The sequence below is a fragment of the Ictalurus furcatus genome, chromosome 26 (assembly GCF_023375685.1).
Source record: "Ictalurus furcatus strain D&B chromosome 26, Billie_1.0, whole genome shotgun sequence".
Classification (NCBI taxonomy): domain Eukaryota; kingdom Metazoa; phylum Chordata; class Actinopteri; order Siluriformes; family Ictaluridae; genus Ictalurus; species Ictalurus furcatus.
The window spans coordinates 1,642,135-1,668,808 of NC_071280.1; the positions used below are offsets into that span (position 1 = coordinate 1,642,135).

General features: G+C 45.4%; 1 protein-coding gene across 2 annotated transcripts in view; it reads right to left on the bottom strand.

Annotated features, from left to right (window-relative positions):
• Positions 1-26,674, bottom strand: part of pard3ba (par-3 family cell polarity regulator beta a) — a 106,342-nt gene that overhangs the window by 10,115 nt on the left and 69,553 nt on the right. For both annotated transcript variants that reach the window (XM_053615535.1, XM_053615534.1), the window contains exons 17-21: positions 22,475-22,678; positions 21,108-21,300; positions 7,972-8,052; positions 7,620-7,886; positions 3,531-3,642 (exon numbers count right to left, since the gene is read on the bottom strand). In XM_053615535.1, coding sequence (XP_053471510.1) covers positions 3,531-3,642; positions 7,620-7,886; positions 7,972-8,052; positions 21,108-21,300; positions 22,475-22,678 — 857 coding nt within the window. The remainder of the gene's footprint in view (positions 1-3,530; positions 3,643-7,619; positions 7,887-7,971; positions 8,053-21,107; positions 21,301-22,474; positions 22,679-26,674) is intronic.

Consider the following 26,674-nt stretch of genomic DNA (forward strand, 5'->3'; position numbering starts at 1 on the left):
ATCACCAGACGCTCTGCCAGGCAAGCGCGACAGCCGCGTCAGACGAGCCGCTCGGCGTGAAAAAATAACGGCTAAAAAAAATGGCACACAAAACTTTTTTTATTCAGCGAAATATAAAAGAAATCAGTCCTAATGGAGAACACGGTCCTCTCCCGTTGCCCCGCCCTAATCTTCACTGCTCATGGGTGTGACCTCAGCAAACCCACGCCAGACGTGATCCGTTACGCGAGTCACGGCGAGGTCCTGATCGGCCCCCTACCGTCTCGGGTCTCGATCACGTTCTCAAAAGGGCTGCACCGTCTGCGGCTAACGAGTGCTGGGAGTCGGGGTGGCACTGCCCGCACTGCTCAGGGGGGGGCAGCAGAGAGCGATGAGGCGGCGAGATGTAGCCGGGTCTGTTTCTGGAGAGTTGTACAGCTAGCGTCGGCCCGGTTCGGGATGATGAAGGGAAGCGAGCGTTATAAACCGCACACGATATCACACAGCGGTGTTTCCTTCTCCACGGCTCTCATTCACACACACACACACACACACACACACACTATGAACAGTCTTGTTTATGCTCTCAGTGACGTAATGAAGGGAAAAGTTTCACGTGTGTGTGTGTGTGTGAGTGTGTGTGTGTGTTTCAGGGATAGTCCTGGTCTATTTTTCCTCCAGCGAGGCCGTGAGTTATAATTACACCGAGTATAATTGTGACCTTCGCTAAAGCCTTCAATCGTGTAGGACAGCGTAATGAGAACTACGGAGTCTGGCGTCTGGGCGGAACCCGGGCTGGGTCCGGAACGGAACGGAGCGACGACAGAGTTGTATTTATTTCGGGCGGAACAGCACGGCGACTATTTCGGGGTCAGACCTTCAGGGAGGGGATTCGCGGTCGGTTTAAACGGACCTCACGCGCCCTCTTTACCTGCGTTCGGTCTGACCTCGTTCCATCTTAAACACGCGGCGGTGTTTTTATTGACCGGAGGGTGCGCGCGATACCGGACGCAATCGACTGTATCGATACTTAATTACGTGGCTTAATTAAAAAGTCTTGTCAAATTGTAGTGGGTTTTAATTCCTTCGTGCGTCTCGTCCCGTTTCATCAATAACCGCTCGCACAAATCCGATAAACATGCAGGACTGTATCTGGCGTATATATATTTATATATATTTTACAGCGCAATCAAATTCTGGATTCTGATTGGTCAGAAGGTGTCGATTAGCTTTCTATAACAGCGGCTCTGACGGTACTTTCAGCTTCAACGCGAAGCACAGGTTTATATTCTTAACGCATCCACTTTAACACGTTAGCGTTTCTATAGCAACCGCCGAAACCTGTAATCGCCGCTACGGTGAAGTTTTCCGTAAGGCGCCGTTTGTTCAGCACGAACGGAAGGAGTCTCCGGTGTCAGACGGTCAAGCTTGAAGCTTTCCGACGTCATCATCATCATCGTCTTTTTTTTTCCATCATCGTTTTTTAGCTGCGTATCTGAACTTTAATTCCATACGCGGTTTAAAGAACGTTCTATCGAGTCGTCATGATCGACAGGTTGCTTTTTTAAAAAAAATAAATAAGTAAGGGAATGGTTTTCTCTTGGTTCGGGCGCTCTGATGTGGAATGTGATCTGGACTGGACTGGAGGGTTCAGATGTATATCTGTGTTTTATTCCTTCAAGTCCTTCTGGGAAGTCCGCGTACGGGTCGATTGATACGAGTTAATCTGGCCTCACTGACTGAAACGTGATCTGCTTTAGGCGCTACGGTCATATTCGGGGCCACCTTGACTTCTGTCATCGAATGAAGGGGGAAGGGGGGCGGGGCTTAAAGAGAGGGTCGGTTGTTATATCGGGCGAGTTCAAAACACCCGTGCGGCTGTCGATCGTCCTAACGTCACCTGTCGATTGGCTCATCTGGTGTTTTTTTATGGCGGGGGGGGGGGGGGTGTTACACATACGCAAAATGTGTGCACGTGTTACACGTGTGTGTGTGTGTTGTGTACATGAACTGTGACTGTATATGGCCTTTGGCGTAAGCAATTTCCCCAACCATGCTAATGGTGTCTGTGTGTGTGTGTGTGTGTGTGTGTGTGTGTGTGTGTGTGTGTGTGTATATGCCTGGAGGTAGTGTGGGAAGGTTCAGAGAAGTCAAGAGCTGGGCCAGACCTAAGCCTTAGGCACTGTACACACACACACACACACACACACACACACACACACCAGCCCAGAGTAACTAAGCAACACAGGCAGAAATATCTAAAAATACAAGGCGTGTTTAAAGGTTGGTGGTGAAACCGCTCCACACTAAAAACCTAACTGCTCATCACCACCCTCATCAAGACTGGAGCGAGATTTCGGGTGAGCGCACCAGCTGGAGAAGTAACGAGAAACGGATAAAAAGTAGGACGCGTCATTCTTCAGTACATAAAAAAAATAATAAAATACATTCATCGCTGCGGCGTAAGAGGAAGAGAACGCGTCAGGCCGCGCCGATACGGGAACGCGATCAACCCCCGCTCTGTGTGTGTGTGTGTGTGTGTGTTAAACAGGAGAGAGTTAAGTGTGTTAAGCAGAAGCAGATAAGAGTGAACAGCGAACAGATTAGCAGCAGAGCTTTCGATTTGGCCCGAAGAGCCCATCTAGATGAACCGTGATAATCTGCGCTTTGAATCAATGCTCTGAGATAACGCCACATACACCGCTTCCAGCCTGCAACACACACACACACACACACACACGCGCGGGGAGAGAGAACTAAGAGAAACGAGCGTGTTCGTGTTTGGTGTGAGGAAACGGGTGAAAAACGAAGCGAAACAAAGACAGGATGAATTTAGGAACGAAGGAAGACAGAAAAGAAGGCCGGCAGGGAGGAAGGACAGAAGGCGAGTGGGGGAAAGGAGGAGAGCAGAGACGGAGGAAAAAGAAAGGAGAACTGGAATGACGGAAAGTAAAAAGGGAACAAAGGAAATCGGGTACGTGACGGAAGAAAGGAAGGCAGGAAACGGGTTAGGAAGGAGAGCGAGTACATGAGATAGAGCGATGGAGGGAAGGAAAGAAGGTGGGGGGGGGAGGGAGGGAAGGGAGCGAATAAGTTTGAGGAAAAGAAAGGAGGAAATGACGTAGGTAATGAGGACGGGCGGGAAGGGGAAGGAACAGAAGGAAAGAGCGGTAGAGAGAAGGAAGGGAAGCAGGAAGCGTGGAGGAAAAGTAAGCAAGGGTGGAGCAAAGGAAAGGAAGACGAACGGCAGAAAGATGTGTAGGAGGAAGGACGGAAAGGTGGAGCGGTGGAAAACGGAGAGGGAAGGAGAACGGTAGGAAGGTCAGCAGGTCATAAAGCGGGTCTGAGAGGGAAGGCGGAGCTAGACAGAAAAGGAAAGGAGGAGCAACGGAGGGAAGGACAGTAAGCAGAAACGGAAGGAGAGGAGGAAGAGTGGAGGTGGAAAAGAGGAAAGAAGTAAAGCGAGTGTGCTGGAGAGGCAGGTAGAAGAGAGAAGGAAGGGTAGTTGGAGTCGGGGGTAGTCAGGGGGTAGTTATGAGGCCCGGACTCACCCGTGAGGGATCGTATTCCTGCAGCCGCTGTCCTGCCCCTGACTCGGCGTACGATGGAGAAGGTTTCATCTGCTGTAACTGACTCCGGATCTGCTGCAGACGAGCTTCATTACTGCAACCACGACACAGAGAACAGGGTAAGAGTGTGTGTGTGTGTGTGTGTGTGTGTGTGTGTGTGTGTGTGTGTGAGAGAGAGACACACCTCATATTGTCTCATAACCTTAGTGATACATCCCCCTCTAATAAACACTTCACACCACGGAATGTCGAATTCTGGATTCCGATTGGTCAGAAGGTTTCGAGTCACGTCCTACAGCAGCAGCTCTGAAAGTAGTTCCGGCTTGAAGGTCTACATTACCGTGCAGTAACAGCACATTCACACCACGTAAGAAGATACGCGGTGATTATACGGTTTTCTGGAAGGAGTCTCCAGTGTCGGCGAGGGGAAAAGCTGGAACTAAATGAAGGGGGATGTCGGGAAAGGGTTAGCGAGCGGGCTAGCTAGCTGTAACGCAAGTGATAGCAGGAACTAGTTTCACAACAGAAGCGTAAGCGTAAACGGATAAAAAGCGCAACACATGGTTCGTTCTTTTAAGGAATAAAGCTTTGTCGGTGTAAAAACGTCAGGAAGTGCTGTCACGGGGGGAAAAAAAAATCCAGTTCATCGTCAGATATCTCAGTCACAAACAGTCATTAGCGCGCGTGTATGCTCAGCGGCGCGTGCCGGAGGGGAACCCGGGCCTCGGCGCGTCCATTAGCCCCTCCCACACAACACAATTACAGCTGCCATTTTGATGGAGAGCGCAAATGTGCAACACTATCAATGTTTAATTAGCCTCCCGCCACGCACACGGCCTCCCTATATGAATCACACGCTTATCAGCCTCATACGTACTCGAAACACTCTACACGGTCTCCAGAGTGTGTGTGTGTGTGTGTGTGTGTACATATATACATTTCTAGCAGTTTCGATATGAACTTATCTGACTGTTCATTACCGAGAGATGATCTTGTTTCTTCATTACTTTATAAAACACCTGTGTGTGTGTGTGTGTGTGTATGTGTGTGTGTACGTATTGGACGTGGAATTAGAAAAGGAAAAGACACGCGCACACACACACACACACACACACACACACACACACACAGGTAAGAAGTCACCGATCTGTCATCGCTCGTTAATACAGCGCGGGGTTTCTTTTGAGAATCTGAGTAAAGGTCGGACGGATAATCTTTCCTTCTGTCCGAGATCTGACTCTGAAGACAGAACTGGAAGTAAATTCTTCTCACAGGTTCTTATTCGACTCCTCAAGCTTTGTCAAGCGTGCACACACACACACACACACACACACACACACACACACACACACACACACACACTATCATGCTTACAGAGAACTACATCTTTTGTCAGCGAGCACTGATTTCCCCTCCCCCTCCACACCCCGCCTCCCCTATCTACCCGCGTGCTGCACGACGCCGTCTTTTCCGACGGGTCCGTAATCTAAAGCGGCGCGCGTCCCGGAGCCGACCCGTCACTGGAGAGTTAATAAACACGTCCAGCGTTTAATTACGCTGACGCTCTGGAGTGACCTGATCCACACACAATCCACACACTTAGAGCTCCTGATAAAGTTCAGGTGGTCGATAGAATGAAAACAAATCGAGTAAAAACCCGGCTGGATCGGTCGAAAAAAACGGGACCGGCGCGGTCTCGAGCAGCAAACACAGCAAATCAAATAGTCTGTCTTCACCGAACCAAACTGGGGGGGGTGGGGGGGGGGGGGTTACAGATGTACCCCATGTAGAGCAGCTTGAAGAATTTAATAACAGTGAAATCAGAATCTTGTCAAGTCTTGCAGAGTCGATCAGAACCAGGAGCAAGCTCCAACTCGACCAGAAACAAACCAATTACCATCTAGATTGGTTTCAGGTAAACAAGCGGAAATGGAACGGTTTCACCCCGAGGAAGCGGAAATGGAACGGTTTCACCCCGAGGAAGCGGAAATGGAGCGGTTTCACCCCGAGGAAGCGGAAATGGAGCGGTTTCACCCCGAGGAAGCGGAAATGGAACGGTTTCACCCCGAGGAAGCGGAAATGGAGCGGTCCACGTCAGGATCGGTTTCACCCTGAGGAAGCGGAAATGGAGCGGTCCACGTCAGGATCGTTTCACCCTGAGGAAGCGGAAATGGAGCGGTCCACGTCCGGATCGTTTCACCCTGAGGAAGCGGAAATGGAGCGGTCCACGTCAGGATCGGTTTCGCCCCGAGGAAGCGGAAATGGAGCGGTCCACGTCAGGATCGGTTTCGCCCCGAGGAAGCGGAAATGGAGCGGTCCACGTCAGGATCGTTTCACCAAAACAAACGGAAACGGATTCACCCAAAAAAAACAAAAATGGAACACCTCTAGATGAGTTTCACCAAAACTGAAACAAATTCCATTCCCCAAGAAGAACCCCCGACACCAGCTCCATCTAGAGCAGATTCCGCTGTTAAACCAAATCCTGAAGCTCTTCTCTCCTCGTTCAACCAGAAACAGGTCCCTCGGCATCTAACGAACGGACGGCATCCACAGCTTCACCGCGCCACTCTGCCAGGAGATCTAACCAAATTAAACGGGAGAAGAGCCAAGAGAAGCTGCGGCAAAGAATTCTAATTGGCTGTAGTGAGGACCCGGAGGTCCATTAGGCTGATTAATAGGACCTGACTCTGACTCAGACCTGATATCCGAGGGAACATGAAAGACTTCTCCTCACATCTGTTCTTTCCTGAAGTTAAACCGATATCTCAGAGTCGGGGTCATAAAAAAACTTTCCACATGAACTGCTGCTTGAGTTCCTGCACTTTTACCCCTCACTGTGACACGTATGAGAGAGAGAGAAGGGCAGAGTGAGATAGGAGAGAAAGATTGAGAGAGATAGAGCGTGATATGGAGAAATAAACAGAGATAGAAGGAGAGATAGAGAGAAGAGCAGAGCGAAATAGACGGAGAGAGACAGATATGGTGAAATAAACAGAGAGAGACACAGATAGATGAAGGAGACAGGGGCAGAGCGAGACAGAAAGAGAGAGAGAGAGAGAGAGAGAGAGATGTACAAACTATACAGAGAGAAAGAGAAGGAGAGAAGGCCAGAGCGAGAGAAGGAGAGATAGATAGAGCACGATGTGGAGAAATAAATAGTGAGATAGAAGGAGAGAGATATGGCAGATACGGTGAAAGAGAGAGAGAGCCAGAGTGAGACAGAAACAGAGAGGGAGAGGGAAGACGAGGCAGAGAGAAAGATGAAGAGACAGATGCACAAACTATAGAGAGAGAAGGGAAGAGAGTGGTAGAAAGAAAGAAGAAAGACAATGAGAGAGAGAGAAAGAGAAAGCAACAGAGACAGATGGAGAAAGAGAGAGACACAGACAGATGGAGAGAGAGAGAGAGAGAGAGAGAGAGAGAGAGTTTGAGGAAGGAGGGACAGTAATTAAGCTTCATTCTAAAGAAGATGAGACATCAGCACTCGGGGAGAGGGAGACAGAGTCATGCTGTTACTTTGCGGTTAATTGACCATATCCTACGATCTCTCTCTCTCTCTCACACACACACACACACACACACACACACACACACACACACACACACACACACACACACTTGCTGTCGTTGCTCTGGTTCAGGGAAGCCATTTCCCCAATGTGTTGATTTACAGAAAATACAAAGAGATAGTTAAACTCTAATGGCGTGTTTATGGCCAATTGGTTACATCAGGGAGTTTAATGTGTGTGTGTGTGTGTGTGTGTGTGTGTGTGTGTGTGTATAAGAATGGTAGTGTTTGTGTGCACTATGAAGAACGCTGGAATTACACAGTGATGCGTTTCCATAGAAACAACCCCAATAAGTGAATAAAGTGAATATGAAAGGAATGAAACAAAGAGGAGAATAAACGAGTGCGGCGTGATGAAGCGGAGTCGGTCTTACCGTCCCGTACATGTCGATGTTTGACTAATGAAAACGTTATCGCGGTTAGCGTGAGACGAACCAAACACTTTGGGATGTGTTGTGGATTCATTTCCTGTAAGTCGTAAGAGGTTTTTAGACCTTTACCTCTCGGGTGTCGGCTGCGAGGGAGGCTTTATCTTGTTGACTTTGGCGTAGAGTCCTTCCCGTGGGTCCTCACTACTCGGGGGCATGTTGTAGGCGGGGCCTGTGGGTGGGACATAATGAGGAGCGGGCATGCGGTTTGGATAGGAGGCGTGGCTAGGAGGGGGCGGGTCTCTGAAGTTATTGATGCGAGCGTAGTTCGGGTCGAAATCGTCGTCTTCCACGTCGGGCAGGTGTCTGCGGGACGGAGCCGGCGCGTCCGCTTCCGTGCTGCGAAATACAAAGACAGACGTCGATCCTTTAACAGGGTAGTGAAATGGAATTTTCCTCATAGCAGGATTGTTTTTCAACTTACGACATTTCTGGCTCGCTCTTATTGAACTCCTCTTCACTCAGCGATCCCAACTTTCCCTTCGATTTGTTCTTTTTGCCAAATCTAGAAAGAGAAAAAGGAGAAGAAGAAGAAAAAAAGAAAAAGTAAAGAGCGATGATTAGACCTGGGCGACGTTCTGGAACGTCCCTCGACCCCAAGACTAAACAGAATCAAACCTTTCCCTGCGAGATTCCCGACATTTTCCCCGTGGAATTCTGGTTATAATCCCCAGATCCGGTCTGGATTTCAGAGTGTTTCCTTTTATTATTATTATTATTATTATTATTTATTATTTAAGTAGCGTCCTCGCTCTGATGCGGCGGACAGGAAAGGACGACGGTCGGAACGAGAGGAAGAAAAGACAGAAAGAGGAAGGTGGGCGTTTACGGGTTGGACACGGGAGCGAGCGACGACGGGAACGTGAATAACAGTCGTGAAAGGGTTTCCGGTTCACCGGCTGGAGCGACGTGCAAAGATTTCACAGCGTCAGCATGGCTCTCTCGTTTCACGCTCTGAAGCGGAAGCCTCCGCACATCATTACCATATCAAAATCAAAGCAGAGAGAAGTCGTTTCTGACAAACGTGATGGTCAATAACCGAGGAAATGATGCTTCAAGGTCCATTTTAGCTAGAAGGGTCTATTAATAATAAGGCTGGACATCCAATTTGTCAGGATCTAAAGCAGCTACAGGATCGACTAGCGCGCTAGCTCGGTCTCGCTCTTGAACGCTCGGATCGGCGATGCACTTCGTTTTCTGGTCTTCAGAAATAAACGGCATCCCTCTGAACGTCCTGCTAGTCTGCGTCATTACTCACCGTTTTCTTTGTTTGACAAATCTGCTTCCCAACGTTTCATTCTTTACAATCATTTCCGTAAGTTTCTCTTACGTTGCAATCTGGAACGTCGATGAAGACAGATATTAAAGATGTAAATGAACCGCACAAATCAAGAAACAATCGGATTGAAAATTAGCTCAATAACTTTATATGGCTTTCAACGTCGCGCTTCAACGAGATCCGAGACGTTCTGATTGTTAAAAATTCTAATATCCCCCAAATGTTTGTTTTTAATAATATTTTTAGCCGAAATTCCTGAAGACACCGGGATACGTCATGAAGAATCTCAGGCTTTTTCAAAATTTTTTTTTAATCAAGGTGTTTACTGCACCATGATGTTCCTCAAATCTTTTGGGAGAATGTTCTGTGAGAATGAGTGGAAAGTGGAACTGTTTGGAAGACAGGAGTCACGTTATATCTGGCGTAAACCAAACACGGTATTCCACAAAAAGATCATCATACCGACAGTCGAGCATGGTGGAGGCGGTGTGATGGTGTGGGGATGCTCTACTGCTTCAGGGCCTGGGCAACTTGTAATAATTGAGGGGAAGCCCGAATTTTGCTCTCTACCAGAAAATCCTACAGGAGAACGTCCGGTCTTCAGTCCGTAAGCTGAAACTCAAGTGCGACTGGATGATGCAGCGAGACAACGATCCAAAGCGTAGGAGTAAATCCTCGTCCTAGAGATAAGTAAAAGTGTGTAGACTGAGCTCCAGATATCAGAAGCGTTTGGTTGGTGTTTTTGCTGCTTAAGGGGGCAATTAGTTTTTCACACGGCTGACAGGTGTTAACTTTTTTTGCTTCAATTAAAAAAAAAAAAAAAAAAAAAAAACACAACTCAGCTTCCCCTTGTTTCATGTTGTATTTTGTTTGAAGATGTAAATCTATTTAGTACGGGATACACACTCTAGAGGAGGCGCACTTGCTGAACAGCGTTATATAGAAATAGAAATAAAAGGGATAAGAAATGAGGTTCGGCGCTAGCCGTGTGCGGTTGTTAACGTCGTCGTCGTCGTCGTCATTATTATCATCAGGCGGCGTGGAGCTCGGTTCACTTCATTCCCATGTTCTAACATCAGAGCAGACAGAAAGCTCATTAGCATTGCTAGCATTATTGGGTCGAGGTATGTGGCCCTGGGAAATATGCCATGCTAATCCAACTGAGCTAATGGGCTACAATGGGGTTATTAATAAGGGTGAGCTGGTGCTGTAAGAGATATTTTGGAGATCACAGGATTCCTGTTTGCATAAAAACACCGCCATCTGTCCGACCCGACGTCGCTCTTCATGAAATAAAATCCGGTTTTAATTAACGTCTACGAACTAGTTGTGATTTTCCCATTTCGGTGATCTTATCTTACCGCTGGGAGTTGTATTGCCAAAACCAACACCCTTCCCTCACCCCACCCGGCAGACACCTCCGGAGGAAGCGGAGACGCTAACGCAGGGCTGATCGTTATGTGTGCATATATTAAAGTCTTCCTCTGCCGTGTTGGGTTTAAAACTGGATCGGTTTAATTAGGTGGAGCTGTCGCAGAGCACAAAGCCACGCTCGCTCCGTCTTCAACACACGTCGAGAGAGAAACATTTCCACCATGCGGTGATCCCTCGTCACGGGAAAAAGAACGCCGAGCCGATCCCGACGCGGCTTTCTGGACAGACGAGCCGGATCCGCGGAGGCCCCGCCTCTCAAACGACGGGACCGGACCGGATCTACCGCGAACGTCTTGGTACCGGATACCACAGCGCACCTCCAGCAGTCCTGACGAGTCCATGGCTCGATCGTTTGGATTATTTTTTTATAATAACCTCGTCGGTTCTGCGCTTAAGTTTACAGATGGAACACACAGAATAACGAGAGGACGACTCTGTACAGAACAACAGTCGCCATCGTTATCAACCCTAATGTCCGCAGCGCCGAGGGAAAAAAATGAAATCTAATTAAAGCATTCTGGATCTGGCATACGCACCCACCCACCCACCCACACACACACACACACACACACACACACACACACACTTATCCAAGTTTATCCACTCACAAAGTCATACACACCAAAGCAGGATAAAGCCTATAGCACGGAGAGCGTTCTCAAAGCGCTTTTTTGTGACGAGCCCCATCTGAAGGAAAAGAAATCTAAAGTAAGAGCAAACGCACGACGCTCCCCAGGCGTGAGACTGCAACAAATAAATAAATAAACAAACAAACAAACAAAAATTTAAACATAAGTAGCTTAGGAAGAAATCATAAGCACTACCGCGGAGAGAACGGCTAATCTCGCCGCAGAAAAAACCTTATTCTTTATTTATTTATTTATCTCTATTAAGAGTGCGGCGTATTTTTCGACTGAGACCTCCGAGGACTTAAACGCTGTCTGGGACTGAACTTCTTAAGGCTGGCGAGGAAGACAATTCGGGGGGAGAAAAGCAGATACTTAGTCGGACACAATGAGGAGTGCGAGTGGAACGTGCGAGCAGAGGGCTGGGGATTAAACGCGAAAATAATAATTAGGCTTGAAAGTGCAGCGCGGTGGATAATCCCGCTAAATCCAGGCCTTTAGAGACAGGTGAAGAAATCGGATACGTTTGTGCCGTTTTGTTTTTTTTCTTCCACCCCCATTTCTAAAGAAACCGACAGCGGGAATATTATTTTAATCACGTTCATTCTGGGTTTAAGACGTTCGACTGACCGCGGAAGTGGAAACGACGTCACCGGAAACCCGGACGCCTCCGTGCTCCTTTTCTGTTAGCGACAAGCTAGCCAGCTAACCCGCGACGAGTGACGTATATTCACCTGCGTACGCTAAAGCGTGCTACTGTGTTTACTCTCGAGCGGCCATTTCGATTTGACGTCACTGGGGGTGAGGAGTGTCCGTAAAGTTTCCCCAGCTGAAGGGGGGTGTTTACGTTGGCCTTTCGTAGTCCGACCTTTAAGTGTCGCATGCGGAGTAGGGGCGATCTAGAACCCTGGAGGGAACCCTTCTGGGGGAAACTTCAAAAAAAAAATTCCACGTAGATGGTTTCTACTTCCCAAAAGGCTCCGAGATCCGGACAGAGACCCCGTTATACAACTCGTTTAGGAATTTTGTGCGATGCGTGGCAGCGTCGGGGTTTGAGGGAAGGCTTCCGTGGTCTGTAACGGTCCATGTTCAAGTCGTTTGTCTACAGTGGAACCTGGAGTGCGTGTGTATACGGGGTCTTACGGAAACCACGAGGGGTCTGGTGGGGAAAAAAGCCGCCAGTTGTGTGTTTAAGTGAAAGTTTACATTCATACTTTCTTTCTTCCTATTCTAGGGAAAAAAAAAACCCCCCAGGTTCCTCAGGAGTTCTACAGACGGTCACAGGGTTAAGAGCTCCTTCAAACGGACAAACCCGGGAACCCATTCTCTCCAGCCTGGGATGCCATTTTGGAAGACATGAATTCAATCCTGACATTCACTGCTAAATGGATCAATTTAAATGTAAAAATAATAAAAATAAATAAGTCATTAGCAGACGTGTGTGTCCGTCATGGTCACGAGCTTCGACTACAACGCTGGAGACCTTGACTGGCGTATCAATCCCAGATGCTCTGCGCCGTCATCTCCAATAGAGTGCGCGTTAATCAGGATTCGCCGGTGGCGCGGACGCCGCGATGGAGTACGATACGCACGTCAATCATCCGTACGCATGTGGACAGCTTTCACGACAGTCTATTTCACTGACTGTAGCATTATATATATATATATAATATAACTGTCTCTCAAAGCGAGGAGGAGCTGATCATTTGGAGATCGCGACTGCGAGAGGCCCGGCGTAAATAAATCAATAAAATAAATAAATCAGAGTCGGCGCCTTGGGTCAGTATTTGCGGCAGGAAGGTTGAGTGTATTCAGAGGCCGGTGATGCACCTGCGCTTTCGGTTCATTCTCCAGTTGTAAGGTTTGCGCGTCTTTTCTTTTTTTGGCGGGAAAACTTGTTCGTTTGCTGTCGAATATAATGCGCTGTAACATGACAGTAAGAAAGAATTGAAAATAAAATAAAGCGAGATTTCAACAGTCGCACGCTGATAGACGGACGAGAGGGCGGAAAGCACTGAAGTGAACGCTGACTTGTAGTCTCGTCTAATTTAACGACACGGCCTCCGCCCGCGCTAGAAATAAGATAGCACTTGATCCAGCACATATTATTATTATTATTATTATTATTATTTTGGTGATATTAAATCACGACGTGTGAGAGATCTCTGCTTTCTTATTTTTAATTTACTACTTTGATTTGAGGAATTAATAATATATGACGGCGTAGTTGTTTTGTTGAAAATGAAGATGGCTTCCACTCCAGGGTTCTTCTGGACTAAAGGGGCAACACTGTGCATTCTTTAATACGGTCATATTTATGATTTTTTTTGTTTTTTTATGTAGGGAAATAAATGACAAACACTTAGCTGAAGCTAGCAAATAAAAACCAAATGAGCACAACCTCTGATTAAACGAGTAGGACTCTGGGATGCGAAACCGAACGCTAATATTTAATTCTACAGGATTTGCGTTTGATGCCGTCATAGTTGGCACTTGCGCTCGTCATAACCGTCTGTTTCGAGAAAGTTATCCATCCATTTTTTAAAATTTTTAAAGGGTTTAAAAAGTCATTTCATTTGGAGTTCGTATTCACTTGGACTTGTGGCTCAGATCTAAGCTGCTAAACGTCTACTGTCTGTTGTTGTTGTTGTTGTTGTTGTTGTTTTCCCTGTCTTTAAAGGGTTATGTCTAATAAAAAAAAAAATGAAACTTTGTTCTGAAGCCCAAAGCAGAAAATACTTGGATTTCCTGTAAGAGTTGAACATTAGCCATATGACACGAGTTAAAAAATGGTTTTCATTAACCAAATGGTGCTGGGATTACAGCCAAGGCCTGAACCACTTACAAATTAATATTAATAATGTACTACACACACACACACACACACACACACACACGCCCTCGGGCTCTCAAGCACGTTAAAGTGAAGTAAAGTCGCTAATAAAGTAAATATTTTTATTTCATATGGTATTTAGATAATATTTACAACATAGTGACAACAATAAAACGTGTATATTTTACTACAGATTAGCCTTACAGCACACACGCACACACACACACGCACACACGCCTAGAAATAATCACATGATCCGTATGTGGATAATAAACGTACGGCGTATAAACCTTTGACACGTTTTTCACACGTAGGGCCCGTTTTTAATTTTGACACCCGACTCATTTCTAGCGTTGTGCGGCGTGTGATTTTGACTCGGTTCGTTTATTTTCATGATTCGTTTATGTTTGAATGTGATTTCGTCACGATTTATTTCTTCGAACACGTGATTCTGTCACGAGATTTCATTCCCTGTATTTATTTTCATGATTCGTTTGTTTCCACGTGACACTTTTTTTTTTTTTTCCTTTAAAGACGATTCATTTTCATGATCCGTTTATGTTCGTGTGATTCTTTTTTTTTAACAAACGATTCATTTCCCCTGTTATTTATTAACATATATGATTTCTTTTCACGTGACCAGTTTCATTTCATTTAAACATGATTTATATTCGGGATTCATCTATTCTAACATGATGTTCTTAATGACTCCTTTACTTCCACATGATTCATTTGCACTGATTCATTTGCATTTGTAATGTCCATACAGGGTTTTGTTTATTTATTTATTTATTTATTTATTTAATCTTCACATAAATATGATGTCATTTTTGACATAGCGGTTTTCTTTTTACTCGATTCATTTACTTTCACGTGGTTTTTTTTTTTTTTTACATGATTCATCTACGTTCAAGTGACGCATGCATTTCCACAAGATTTTGGAGATAATTAAACTTGACCACGTGATTCATTTCATTTGGCGTCGTGATTTCCCCATGATGGCCTATTCTTACCGTGATGTCGCGTGAGATCAGGGCACGAAGTCTGCGTCTGTTCTCCACACGGTATAATCGCGCGTTAGTCGCAGAAGCACACGTGAAACGCGTGCAGCCTGGTCACGTGTGCAGTGTGTGCGTGTGATTTCCATAAGGCTGAGGAAGGAAAAGAAGAGGTAGGTGGAAAAGCGATGATTGTTCTTTTACAGCTTGTGATAGAGGCTGTGCGTGTTTCAGGAGAGAAGCAGGAGAAGGCTGCTGTGGAAGAAAATAAATCAAAAGCGCTCTGATCCTGAAACATTCTCATTTTCGTATTTTTAAAATGACGGTCTCGATTTTACTCGTTAGGTCTTTTGTCACGCCGCGTCATTCAAGCTTCGGGTACAATTTTGAATCGGCAAAGCAGCCCGGAACCACGACACTACCGCCACCATGCTTCACAGCGTACATGAGGTTTTGGCGATGTGAAAATCCTTCCCCCTCCCCCCAAACTCCAAAAACAGAGTTAATGCACCATTCGCTATTCTCCGTCAGTTCTTAAAAAATCCTCTATGTCTTCTGTTGGTACTTTTAGGTTCTTTGAAACATTGTGCATGTTGCAGTTTTGTTGGAATCTTCGCAGTAGTAGTTATTAGCTGTTTTTATTATTAAAAACGTATACACACACACATACATATATACGTATACACACGCACACACATATACGCATATGTTTGTATTATTTTTTTTTTTAAATCTGACTTGAATGGAAAACGCAAAAAAAAAAAAAAAACATTTTACACGAGGTATTTTTTATTTTTTTTTTGGACAATTTTCCGACATTCAATTTTTTCATTATTATTATTCTGAAATGATTCTTTATTCGAAAGCGAAATCTGTTCTGAGAGAAATTTAGTTACTTGAGAAAAAGTTTCTATGCGGATGTCGTGTTTCACTGATGTAATAGTACGTAACACATAGCGACTTTATACGATTATCAGCATTTATTTATTTATTTTTTTTGTTTTCTTACCTAGCAGTGCTGAGATTTTAAAAACGCAGAACATGTGAGATCCTTGGTAATATAACGGACATGTAAGTATAGCCTTGCTTAAAATAAACCTGCCACGTGTTAAATCTGAGAGGAGCAGCGCTGGGACAAGATGTAGTTATATAAAAAAAATAAAATAAAAAAAAAAAGAATAAAAAATCTGCAATTTTAAAGTCCACTTTCCTATGATGCAATACACGAAGACACAGTGCAACTATCCGAAGCTCATTAAATCCGCCAAAGTTTACTGCGACGGGTTAGGGTAATAATTTTTATTTTAGTTTTTATTTTTTTTTAAATAACATGATTGGCAAGCGCTATTTCTTTTAGAGCCTTTCAAAAGTGCGTCACATTCAGTAAGGCTTTAACGTAAAGCTCAGATGAAGCCGTCCCCGACAAACAAACACTGAAGACAGAGACCGCCATGACCAATTAGGTGAGCCCGGGCTCATAAATATTTATGATCGCGCATATCTTCAATCCGAAAAATCTGAACAGGCGCCTTTTTTCTTTTTTTTAAACTTCAAAAAAAACCGACAGCGCTTGATTGACAGAACACGTCCACGCACACGAATGAGGAAATCATAACAGTATTGAGGGGGGGAAATTGGAGGAATACGCTTTAATAATCGGCTTCGGCGTGATAGCATTTTATAATTTCATGCTCAAATGGGAAAAAAAATCCCGAGGAGATATGAAGCGAGCGCCTGTAAACATATGCAAAACGGACAGTATTTACATGCAAAACACCAAAATGTGCTGTTTCTCCCGCGCCGCTTCTCATTTTAAAGGACAAAATGTGTACGGACACTTCTCTTTTTCTTGCTATAGCATGCGGTTTAACTGCATTTGTGCACTTTATAAGCGTAAAAAAACCCCCTCCGGTGTCCACTCTTTACCGACAAAATCACACATCCGTGAGCGTAGGGTCTTAATATGTGATTCCGTGTGGGTCAGACACAACAGAACTGTGCATTTCAGCATGCTGTGTGTGAAACTGGCGAGATTGTGAACGATATTAGATCATGGGGAAATAATGAATGAGAAAATCACAAGAGACACCTCATTCACCTTCAGATCGTATCTGCATAATTACTCCGGTGTGACGAGAGGAAATATAACGGCAGGTTCGGTGCTGAACGGGTTGGGGATATATAATCGCTCACACACGGCTGCTGCTAATCTGGCAGTTATTAGTGTTTTTATGAGCTGCCGTAGCACTGAATTACTGACGAGTCCCACTGTTCATGTCTCTCTGCGGAGAGGTAACACTGCTAACGAGAAAATCCAAGCGAGCGGAGAGAAAAACACCGTTTTAACATAAAAACCTCGGAATATCTCATAATAATAGGCAACCTAATAATAATAATATGCAACCGCTGTAAAGTTACAGCAAAATAATATGAGACTGCTGTAAAGTAACGGCGAATGAAATAATACGCGACTGCTGTAAAGTAACGGCGAATGAAATACTATGCGACTGTTGTAAAGTAACGGCGAATGAAATAATATGAGACTGCTGTAAAGTAACGGCGAATTAAATAACAGGCGACTGCTGTAAAGTGACAGCAAAATAATACAAGATTGTTGTAAAGTAACACCGAAATATTAGGGGACTGCTGTAAAGTTACAGCAAAATAATACACGACTGCTGTAAAGTTACGGCAAAATAATACACGACTGCTGAAAAGTAACGGCGAATGAAATACTACGCGACTGCTGTAAAGTTACGGCAGAATATTACGCGACTGCTGTAAAGTTACGGCAGAATAACACTCGACTGCTGTAAAGTTACGGCAGAATAATATGCGACTGCTGTAAAGTTACGGCAAAATAATACGCGACTGCTGTAAAGTTACGGCAAAATAATACACGACTGCTGAAAAGTAACGGCGAATGAAATACTATGCGACTGCTGTAAAGTTACGGCAGAATATTACGCGACTGCTGTAAAGTTACGGCAGAATAATACGCGACTGCTGTAAAGTTATGGCAGAATAATATGCAACTGCTGTAAAGTAACGGCAGAATATTATGCGACTGCTGTGAAGTTACGGCAGAATAACACGCGACTACTGTAAAGTTACGGCAGAATAATAGGCGACTGCTGTAAAGTTACGGCAAAATAATACATGACTGCTAAAAAAAAGGACGGCGAATGAAATACTACGTGACTGCTGTAAAGTTACGGCAGAATAACACGCGACTGCTGTAAAGTTACGGCAGAATAATACGCGACTGCTGTAAAGTTATGGCAGAATAATACGCGACTGCTGTAAAGTAACGGCAGAATATTATGCGACTGCTGTGAAGTTACGGCAGAATAATAGGCGACTGCTGTAAAGTTACGGCAGAATAATACGCGACTGTTGTAAAGTTACGGCAGAATAATACGCGACTGCTGTAAAGTTACGGCAAAATAATACACAACTGCTGAAAAGTAACGGCGAATGAAATACTATGCGACTGCTGTAAAGTTACGGCAGAATAACACGCGACTGCTGTAAAGTTACGGCAGAATAACACGCGACTGCTGTAAAGTTACGGCAGAATAATACGCGACTGCTGTAAAGTTACGGCAGAATAATACGCGACTGCTGTAAAGTTACAGCAGAATAATACGCGACTGCTGTAAAGTTACGGCAGAATAATACGCGACTGCTGTAAAGTTATGGCAAACGAAATAACGTGCAACTGCTGTAAAGTAACGGCGAAATACGACTTGTGGTCTAATGACATACTGTCTAACCTAGCAATGCTAAAATTGCTAGCACCTTACTGTAAAGTTTACAATAAGTGTAAGTTTACAGCGCACTGCCAGACAGTCAGAAAGTTCACAGAAATAATGAAATAACGCTAGCTCACAGGAAGAAGCGAAATGAAGTAAATTAAAGCATCACCATTTCAGCACATCACAGATTACTGTCAAAGTCTGCATCCTGCATGTAAACAAGCTTTCTAATCTAATTCCACGATGCCCGAGTAGGAGCGGAACGGCTGCGCTAACAGGCTTGGGGTCAAGTCGGAATTGGTTTTCCTCCAAACTGTGATGTCGAAAGCAGTCGAGATGGATGGATGGATGGATGGATGGACGGATTTGTTGGGGTTTTTTTTTTTTTTTTGTATCTTGAGAGGTGTTCAGTGTGTAGATGTGTTTCCCAAGTCTACCTCGAGTTTAAACCTGCTTGAACTCTGATACTACTCCATTAACCTTTTTGAACACATCTTCACGTCCAGGCCGCCGTGATTGGCGCTGCTTGATAATCGAGATGGAATCAAAGTGCTACAAGCTCTAGGGGCACTTCAGTCGGGTTCGCGAGAAGTCCGAGAAGCTCGTTAAGCCTCCGCGACTGTCTAGCGGAACTAATTAAGCATATCTATAAAACAAGAACGCCGACATGACCTCGTAAGCCGTCTATAAGCAGCATTTTTCGCCTTGGAGAAGAGGGAAATGATTTCTGCACCAACCGTGCGTCCTACTCGCGTTCGCAAAGATAATAAAACGCCACTTTTTTTTTTGTTTACTTTTAAAAGCAGCCTCTAATTTTCACAACAGACCAAACAGCGAATTTTCTTCAAGGTCCTACTTCAGCAGCCCGTAAACAAATCCCTGCTCATTTAAAGAGGAAGAAGCTAAACGATCACTTCCAGTGTGTCGTGCTCCATCATTACCCGACGTCTCTCACAGGGCCAGGGATTATTCTCATAGGGTTTCCGTTTAAAGTCTTCTGTCTTCCGAAGAAAACCACAACGACGACGCAACGTCGCGATTGAGACCGCGAGTACGATTACGGCGTAGCATTATGCTCAATTACGCTCTGTTTCACGTTCCATAACGAGGCGCCGAGTAGAAACGCCAGCTCGGGAAGCAAGTCAGTGTGTTGGAGTTGGAAATGAAACAACTGGCTGGAGTTAGCGAATGCTCTTGGCAGGTTCTTCAGAAAAGGAAAAGGAACAGCAAGCGACGCTCTTCATTCCAACAGAAATAAATGCGTCTGGCTATGATCTCATGGGGGAGATCCGTCCTCTCCGTAACGCGCTAGTCATTTCTTGACTGACGAATGAAAATGGCTTCCAAAACACCGATGTTCAAATTACAGGATGGTCAAGATAAACCAGCCAATCAAAACGAGTCGCTAGTCCTGTGGACGCCACACATCTTTGCATGCCTTTAATTACTGCAGTTCAGTAATTACCGCTGGGCCTCGGTGTGCAGCTGCGCCAGGGGGCTCTCACTAATCTTACTCGAGCGCCGTTCCACATCGCTTCTGCCCTGAGGTCAACAGCAAGGCTATTTCTTTCCGGATTTTAACTTAAAAACGATGTTAAATCGGTGCTTGCTTTAAAGCGGAATTCGTTTGTAATTGATTTCAAATTTTCTGGAAAGCTCGGTGGTAAGGTGGAAGAGGGAAAATAATTAAAAAGCACCGAACCGTGCAGGGGAAAGGAGACATCGACTACCGTGGCTCACGTGGTTATGTGAACCGTTGATCGTGTGGAGGTATGGGAAAACCCTTTGGATGGCGCTGCGGCGGAGTTCTGGGGGAAAAAAAAAACCCCAGCCAAACAAAAGATGAAAAAAAAACAGGTTTGAACAAAGTTTTGCGAACACCTGACCATCAAACCCCGTATGTAGTTCTTCCTCAAACTGCTGCCACAAAGTAAGAACACCACAATCGTACGGAATGCCCAGGTACGCTTTAGTATTAGTTTCCCTTCAGTGGAACCAAGAGGCCCAAGCCTGTTCCCGAGTGGCACAAAGCCAGCCCCATGAAGACGTGCTGCGTGAAGGTCGGAAGGTAGAAGAACTCGTGTCCTGCACAGAGCCCTGACCTCGACCCCACTGAACACCTTCGGGGTGAACTGGAGTCTCCTCGACATCGCAACGTCAGCGCCTGACCCCGACCTCACTGACGCCCTGGAGGCCGAATGAACACGAATCCCCCACGGCCACGCCCCAAAATCTAGCAGAAAGCCTTCACAGACGAGTGGAGCTTATTTCATTCCATGACGCGTCATGTTTCTGTCTCTGCATCCAGACAGGGTTTCCTTCACCCCCAAGGATCTCAGCTCACGTTAAAATCAACAAAAGGCGTTCTTTTCCAAATGTCGACCCAAATGTCCCACGAACGTCTTAACGAACGCTACACGCACAGGATTCTACACCCAGCTCCAGATGTTCCCATCATTTGCTTGGAAATGTGCTGAAATACGGATAACAAGCTTAACAGAATCGGAACAGATTGCAATCCACGGGAGGAAACACGAGCCTGGTGAAACAGTTTCTACAAACAGATCTGTGTGTAGCGGAAACGTTTAAAAGCTTCATGATGTACGATGAGAAGCTGAGGTTTTTCCCCTACCTCAGGAGTCCAAAACCCTTCTTCTTCGTCTTCTTGTCCGGCTCATCGGCGTCGTCTTTCTTCTTCGCCTTGGTCTTCTTCTCCTCCTTCTTCTTTTTGGTCTTCTTCTTTTTCTCTTTGCCTCCGTCCTCCAGTTCTTGGCGTGAGGAGCCGCTGACGGGCGTGTCCCTGCCCGAGGTGTCCTCGGAGTAATCTAAACACATATAAAACACGTATTAAAGGGCCGGATTTACGCTGCATGATTCTGCTTCTGTGGACAAAAATCGTAAAGAACATCGTAAAAATTGGTCGTGATAATAATAATAATAATAATAATAATAATAAATAATAATATGACGTGCAGCCTGGTCTGTATATATACACATATATATAAATATATATATTGCACACACCCAAAAGTGTCAGAGCTGTTCTTGAAGGTTTGCGGAAGCTTCAAACTCATGTCTGAGAAACGGCTAGGATCGTTAGCTTGGTACGCACTTATGCGAGAACGATAACCATAGGTCTGGCACGCCTTGGAACGTTCTTGTCTAAATCCGCGGCGGTTAATATTCCACACGCAGAGACGTTTCATTAATGGGAAATTACTGCACCCATTTTATAAATGCTTGCGTAAACAGAACCATTTGCTTGTGTTTTGCGTTCTTGGTAGGATTCATGATACGACTCATTTGACGAGTGATTTTTTTTGAGCTGATTTTTTGCTGATCTGGTAATTCATTAGCTAATGAAGCCGTTCATCATGAAAAAAAGGCAGAACCACGCTGGATATTACCGAACCTCAGTCATTAAATCACTCGTTTTCAATAAATAAAGGCTGCCGAGGTCAGTGCTATAATCAATCCGTCCATTCGACCTCGTCACAGATCTACTACATATGGGATTTTATTAGCGTGTGGACGTTTGCCGGACGTTACAGCTAATATGTCCGGTGGCACGCTAGGGTGGCTTGCACAGCTGAACTGAAACGGACTTCGTTGGGATCTACACGAACTGAACATCGATAGTGAAGTAGGTTAAAGCAACGGGGGTGAATAATTTATGCACGTCACGACGCTTACATTTTTTATTAGTAAATAATTTTACTAACTATGTTGATTGTTCCTCTGCTTGAGTATTATTGGACGTTTTGTGCCGATTCATTACAAAGATTCCAAATTAGGGCATCAGTCAGATGTCACGCTACCACCACCATGCTTCACTGTCAATTTCAGCTTGTAACACTATAAAAAATGGAACTGTTTAAAGGGGTGGGGGCCAATACTTATCCAGAGCAGTGTTTATAAAAAAACAAAACAAAAAAAACAAACAATCCAGTCTCTTTGACTAATCCACGGATGTCATCGGTGCATTTGTGTTGTTCTTACCGTCCTCAGGCTCCGAGGGTCCGTCGTAGGACTTGTCGATGGCCTGCCGGAAGCTCATGTTGCAACCGCGGCCGCGTACCATGGGACCGGCGGGCCGGTGGAAGGGAACGCTGTTCTTACTGGCTTCCTCCATGGCTGTCTGCAAACTCTCCAGTGAGCTGGACTTTTGTAGTCCCAACGTCGGTCCCAGAGACGTCACGGGGGCTGAGACCGTGAGAAATAAGGAAACGAGGGATGATGCATCGAAAAGGGTTATGGGGTAATGCTGATCCAACACTGTGTCTGAGACCTTACACACTTTTATTTTGTCATGGAAGCACTTCTGTACTAGAGGTTTGATACACCACACAATATTCAGAATACACAAGCGCCTTGGATGAGCTAATGATAACGAGTCTTTATTGATCACGTATACGTTACGGCAGAGTCAAATTCTTTGAAAAAGTTGGGGTCAGAGCGCAGGGTCAGCCATGATACAGCGCCCCCTGGAGGAGAGAGGGTTAAGGGCCTTGCTCGAGGGCCCAACAACGGCAGCTTGGCAGTGCTGGGACTTGAACCCCTTGACCTTCTGATCAGTAACCCAGAGCCTTAACCGCCACGCCACCAGTGAATCACCGTTAATGCCGTCAGGCACGTTCAACCACGTCTAGTCGACAGATGTACGGCGTAGCTGCAGCTCACGTTCGGCTTTCGGTTTCGGCCAGGAAAATTTTCATTTTGGCGCATCGCTAATGCATTTAGCTCATTTGTGAATTTGGATGGGACTCGAGGAAGGTCTGAGAACGCACGAGTCAGCAAAATCTCAGGTAATTACAGTACTTCAGCTGCAGTCTAATATAATTAAGTAGCTTTCAGGCACTAAAGCTTAACTGCTTGTCCGCACACGCATTACAGTGTGCTTTTGAACGGGGCCACATAAAATTGAAGACATTCTGGTGAGAACTCGTCCATTTGTTTTAGACAATTAAAATAAATAGATAAATAAATAAATAAATAAATAAATAAACAAACACGACTGGAAAATTTACATTTACAGATTATAATGACCCGGATCTTTCATTAAAACCTATACAACAACAATAACGTAAACGAGCAAATTAATAAAAAATAAAAAAAAAAACGGGTACATCGGGAGACCGACGTTACTGGGAAAACTTCCGAGTGGATGTTTTTAGAATAGGATGTCGAGGAATAAATAAGCAGCGCTGTAGTGTCAATCCTACAGGACAGTGGCTGGTACGGTATCGTTTAAAACACAGTCAAAAACAAAACCAGACACCGTTTTCTTACCTTTCGCAAATTAAATCAAAGCAAAATCCGGCATCACGTCTACAAACGGGCTAATACGGAGCGGAAATATGCACGTAATTTCGTTAGAACCAAAAACGAGCTGAGAGATCAGACAGGTCTATTCAGGGACGCACACGAATTCCCACTGAAACGAGCTGCAGTGCTGCAGAAACGACAGACAGACGGCCCCCTAAGGCGCACACGCAAAAGCCAATAGGAATCGGCCCAACATGGCGGATTTTCACTTGAACCAACAACAAAGGAAAGCACGGAGCCAAAAAAGACAGCGAGAGCGAGAGAGACTGGGAAAATGATCGCTTTGATACGACGCAGACTGTCAAACTCGCTGGAACTGCTAGTCTCTTGTTAGCGCACGGATATCTGTACACTGGCTTTTAATCGCAGGAGAGATAAACACAAGACAAAACGAGCGAGCAGCCAAACACACAAAGTCTCTAGGAGGATCAAGGTTTGCTGGGAGCTGGCCATACCGGTCGAGCACGAGGAGGAAAGACAGGACGGCTGGAGGGAAAGAAGAAGAGATAACAAGGCCTAGAGAAACAGAAAAGATAATGAGTGAAAGAGTGGAGAGCTTGCGAAAGACAGGCACTGAGTAATCCAGAGGAAAGAATGAATGATATGGTGAAGAAAGCAGAAAAGCCAGAAGGATAAGGCAAGGGAGATTCACAGGGTAAGGTTTCACAGTACACTAGCACAGAGCCAACATCATCAGAGCAAAATCACCATCCGACACTTCTCTCATGCTTACACAGGTAGCAGGACCTGTACCTGGTTTTCATCATCGCTATAGGATCGGTCCTACCAAAATGTTTCATGGTCAGGTCTGCTGTGGTTTAAATGACCTGTTTGTTTATATAGAAACAACCAAATGAAAGAAAGCAAAACAGCGGAAATGGAAGCAGCGGAGTTCTTTAGAAACAGACCGGGTGTGCGTGATTGGAGGAAGTTCCTGTGGGAGCGCGTGGGATCGGTCGAATCTTTTGCGGGTGCAGGCGGAAGTGGTCAGAGGCGTCTGCGAGAGCTGAAGGGACGGGTTAGGATTTCCGTGGGAGTGGACGGGATTAGGTCGGCTTTCTCGTTGTCTGCAGAAATGGTTGGGATTGGCCACGAGTGACCGTCATCGTCGCCGCACCTCTTCATGCCCTGCCCTCCAGCCGTCAAGAACACCTAACGAACCCTGGTTTGAATCTCCGTCCGGAGCTTGACGGGGAAACACCAGAAGAAAACGACCGTTCCTGGCTCCAGAAGCTGTTCAGATTCTCCAGACACGACCACTGCGACTAACTCGCTCGATTTCCCTCTCGTAAATCTCCTCCACACTGCATCCAGAATTCTGCTGTGCATCTGGCGGACACCCTCTCAAAAGGTTCTTCAACGCTTAATCTCTCGTCCGAGACCTCAAAAAGCACCACGTCTACGTTCCCTGGGACAGAACTACACACCTGGTGACCGACTCAACCCCAGGCCGCTCAGCATGTCCTTTTCACGCTCAAGGTGTTCTGAAAAGCTCGGTAGTGAAAACAAAATCCTCGCCCATCAAAGTCTGAATAGTCCCGTGTCTCCGTTCTTTCTTTCTGATCACGACCTACTTTTTCAAACAATATCCAAGACACCAGATATGGCCTTGTATGCTTTCTACTGTTTTTCTCTGCCTCTACTCTTCGTATTGATTGTTCTTCGTTTTACTGTCGATGCGCCTAATCGGCTCCACATTTCGGCTTCAAATTATCGTCGTCGTCTTTTTTTTTTTTTTTTTTTTATTCTGTTACCAACTAGGCCGCTCCAGAACCTGCTAAAACCGGTAAGTATTCTAGGTCATGGATCCTTAGAAATTCTCAAAGAAGGGTTTTTCTGCACGTATATACAGGGTTCTTACAGTAACCAAGAGGTCCTTGGGTGCATACACCTTCCGCCTGTCTGTTTGGAGAAAACTTCACATGCACACGTTTATCATTCGTTACTATACGACATTATTATCATTTCAGTCCGATGACACCCGTGCAAACATAATGCACAAAATAATGCGCGTCCGAGTTCAGCTCCTTCAACACGGAGTCAGTTCACGGTGTCGTTTTGGAGGAATAAGAGCGCAGACCACGGTAAAATGACAGGGTCCAGTCGAAGTCCGTTTATAGCGGAACGGAATGTGTACGTACGAAAGGAGAGAAATGCCACGGAGGAAACTCGGCAGCGTTGCGCTTTACGGTATACGCTCGTGTTGAAAGTACACATTACACGCCGAATGTACGCTGCTCCGAATCACCACGACTGCCGTTTATGTTCCAAGTACAGAGTGGCGTGTATACGCCACGGAGCGTCCTGGTCCTTGACTGAAGACATACACGCAGATAATCTCGCGAGCCTGTTCACACACCGGTTTAGAAACGGGAATTCTTTACACCTCGTCCACGACCAACAACCGATCGTGTTCGAGAAGCAAACATCCTCGTTGGGAAAGAACTCGGTATTTACAGACAAACCGCACTGTACTCTGATTGGCTAGAAGGTACCGATTGACTTTCTACGTTGGCGTTTCGTTGGGTAGCGGCTCGCTCAAAGCTGGACGCCGCACGTACACGGCGTCATCGGCGAAGTGATGTTTATCGAACGTTTAGGGAAGGAGTCTCCAGTGTCGGCACTTTGTAACGATCAGAGGTAAAGTTTTTAGTTTCGTGCTTCGTGGACATTTCACAATATTAAATGCAACTCTAAATGGATAAAAAAAATTTTTAAAAAAGCACAATGTGTTGATTAAAATGTAGTCATTGGAGAATTGCTGCGGTATAACAGGAATAAAGCGCTAAAAACTTAAAGCACACCCCCAAGTCTGCTAATACTCCTACTACTACTACTACTAATAATAATAATAATAATAAGCAGTCAGAACTG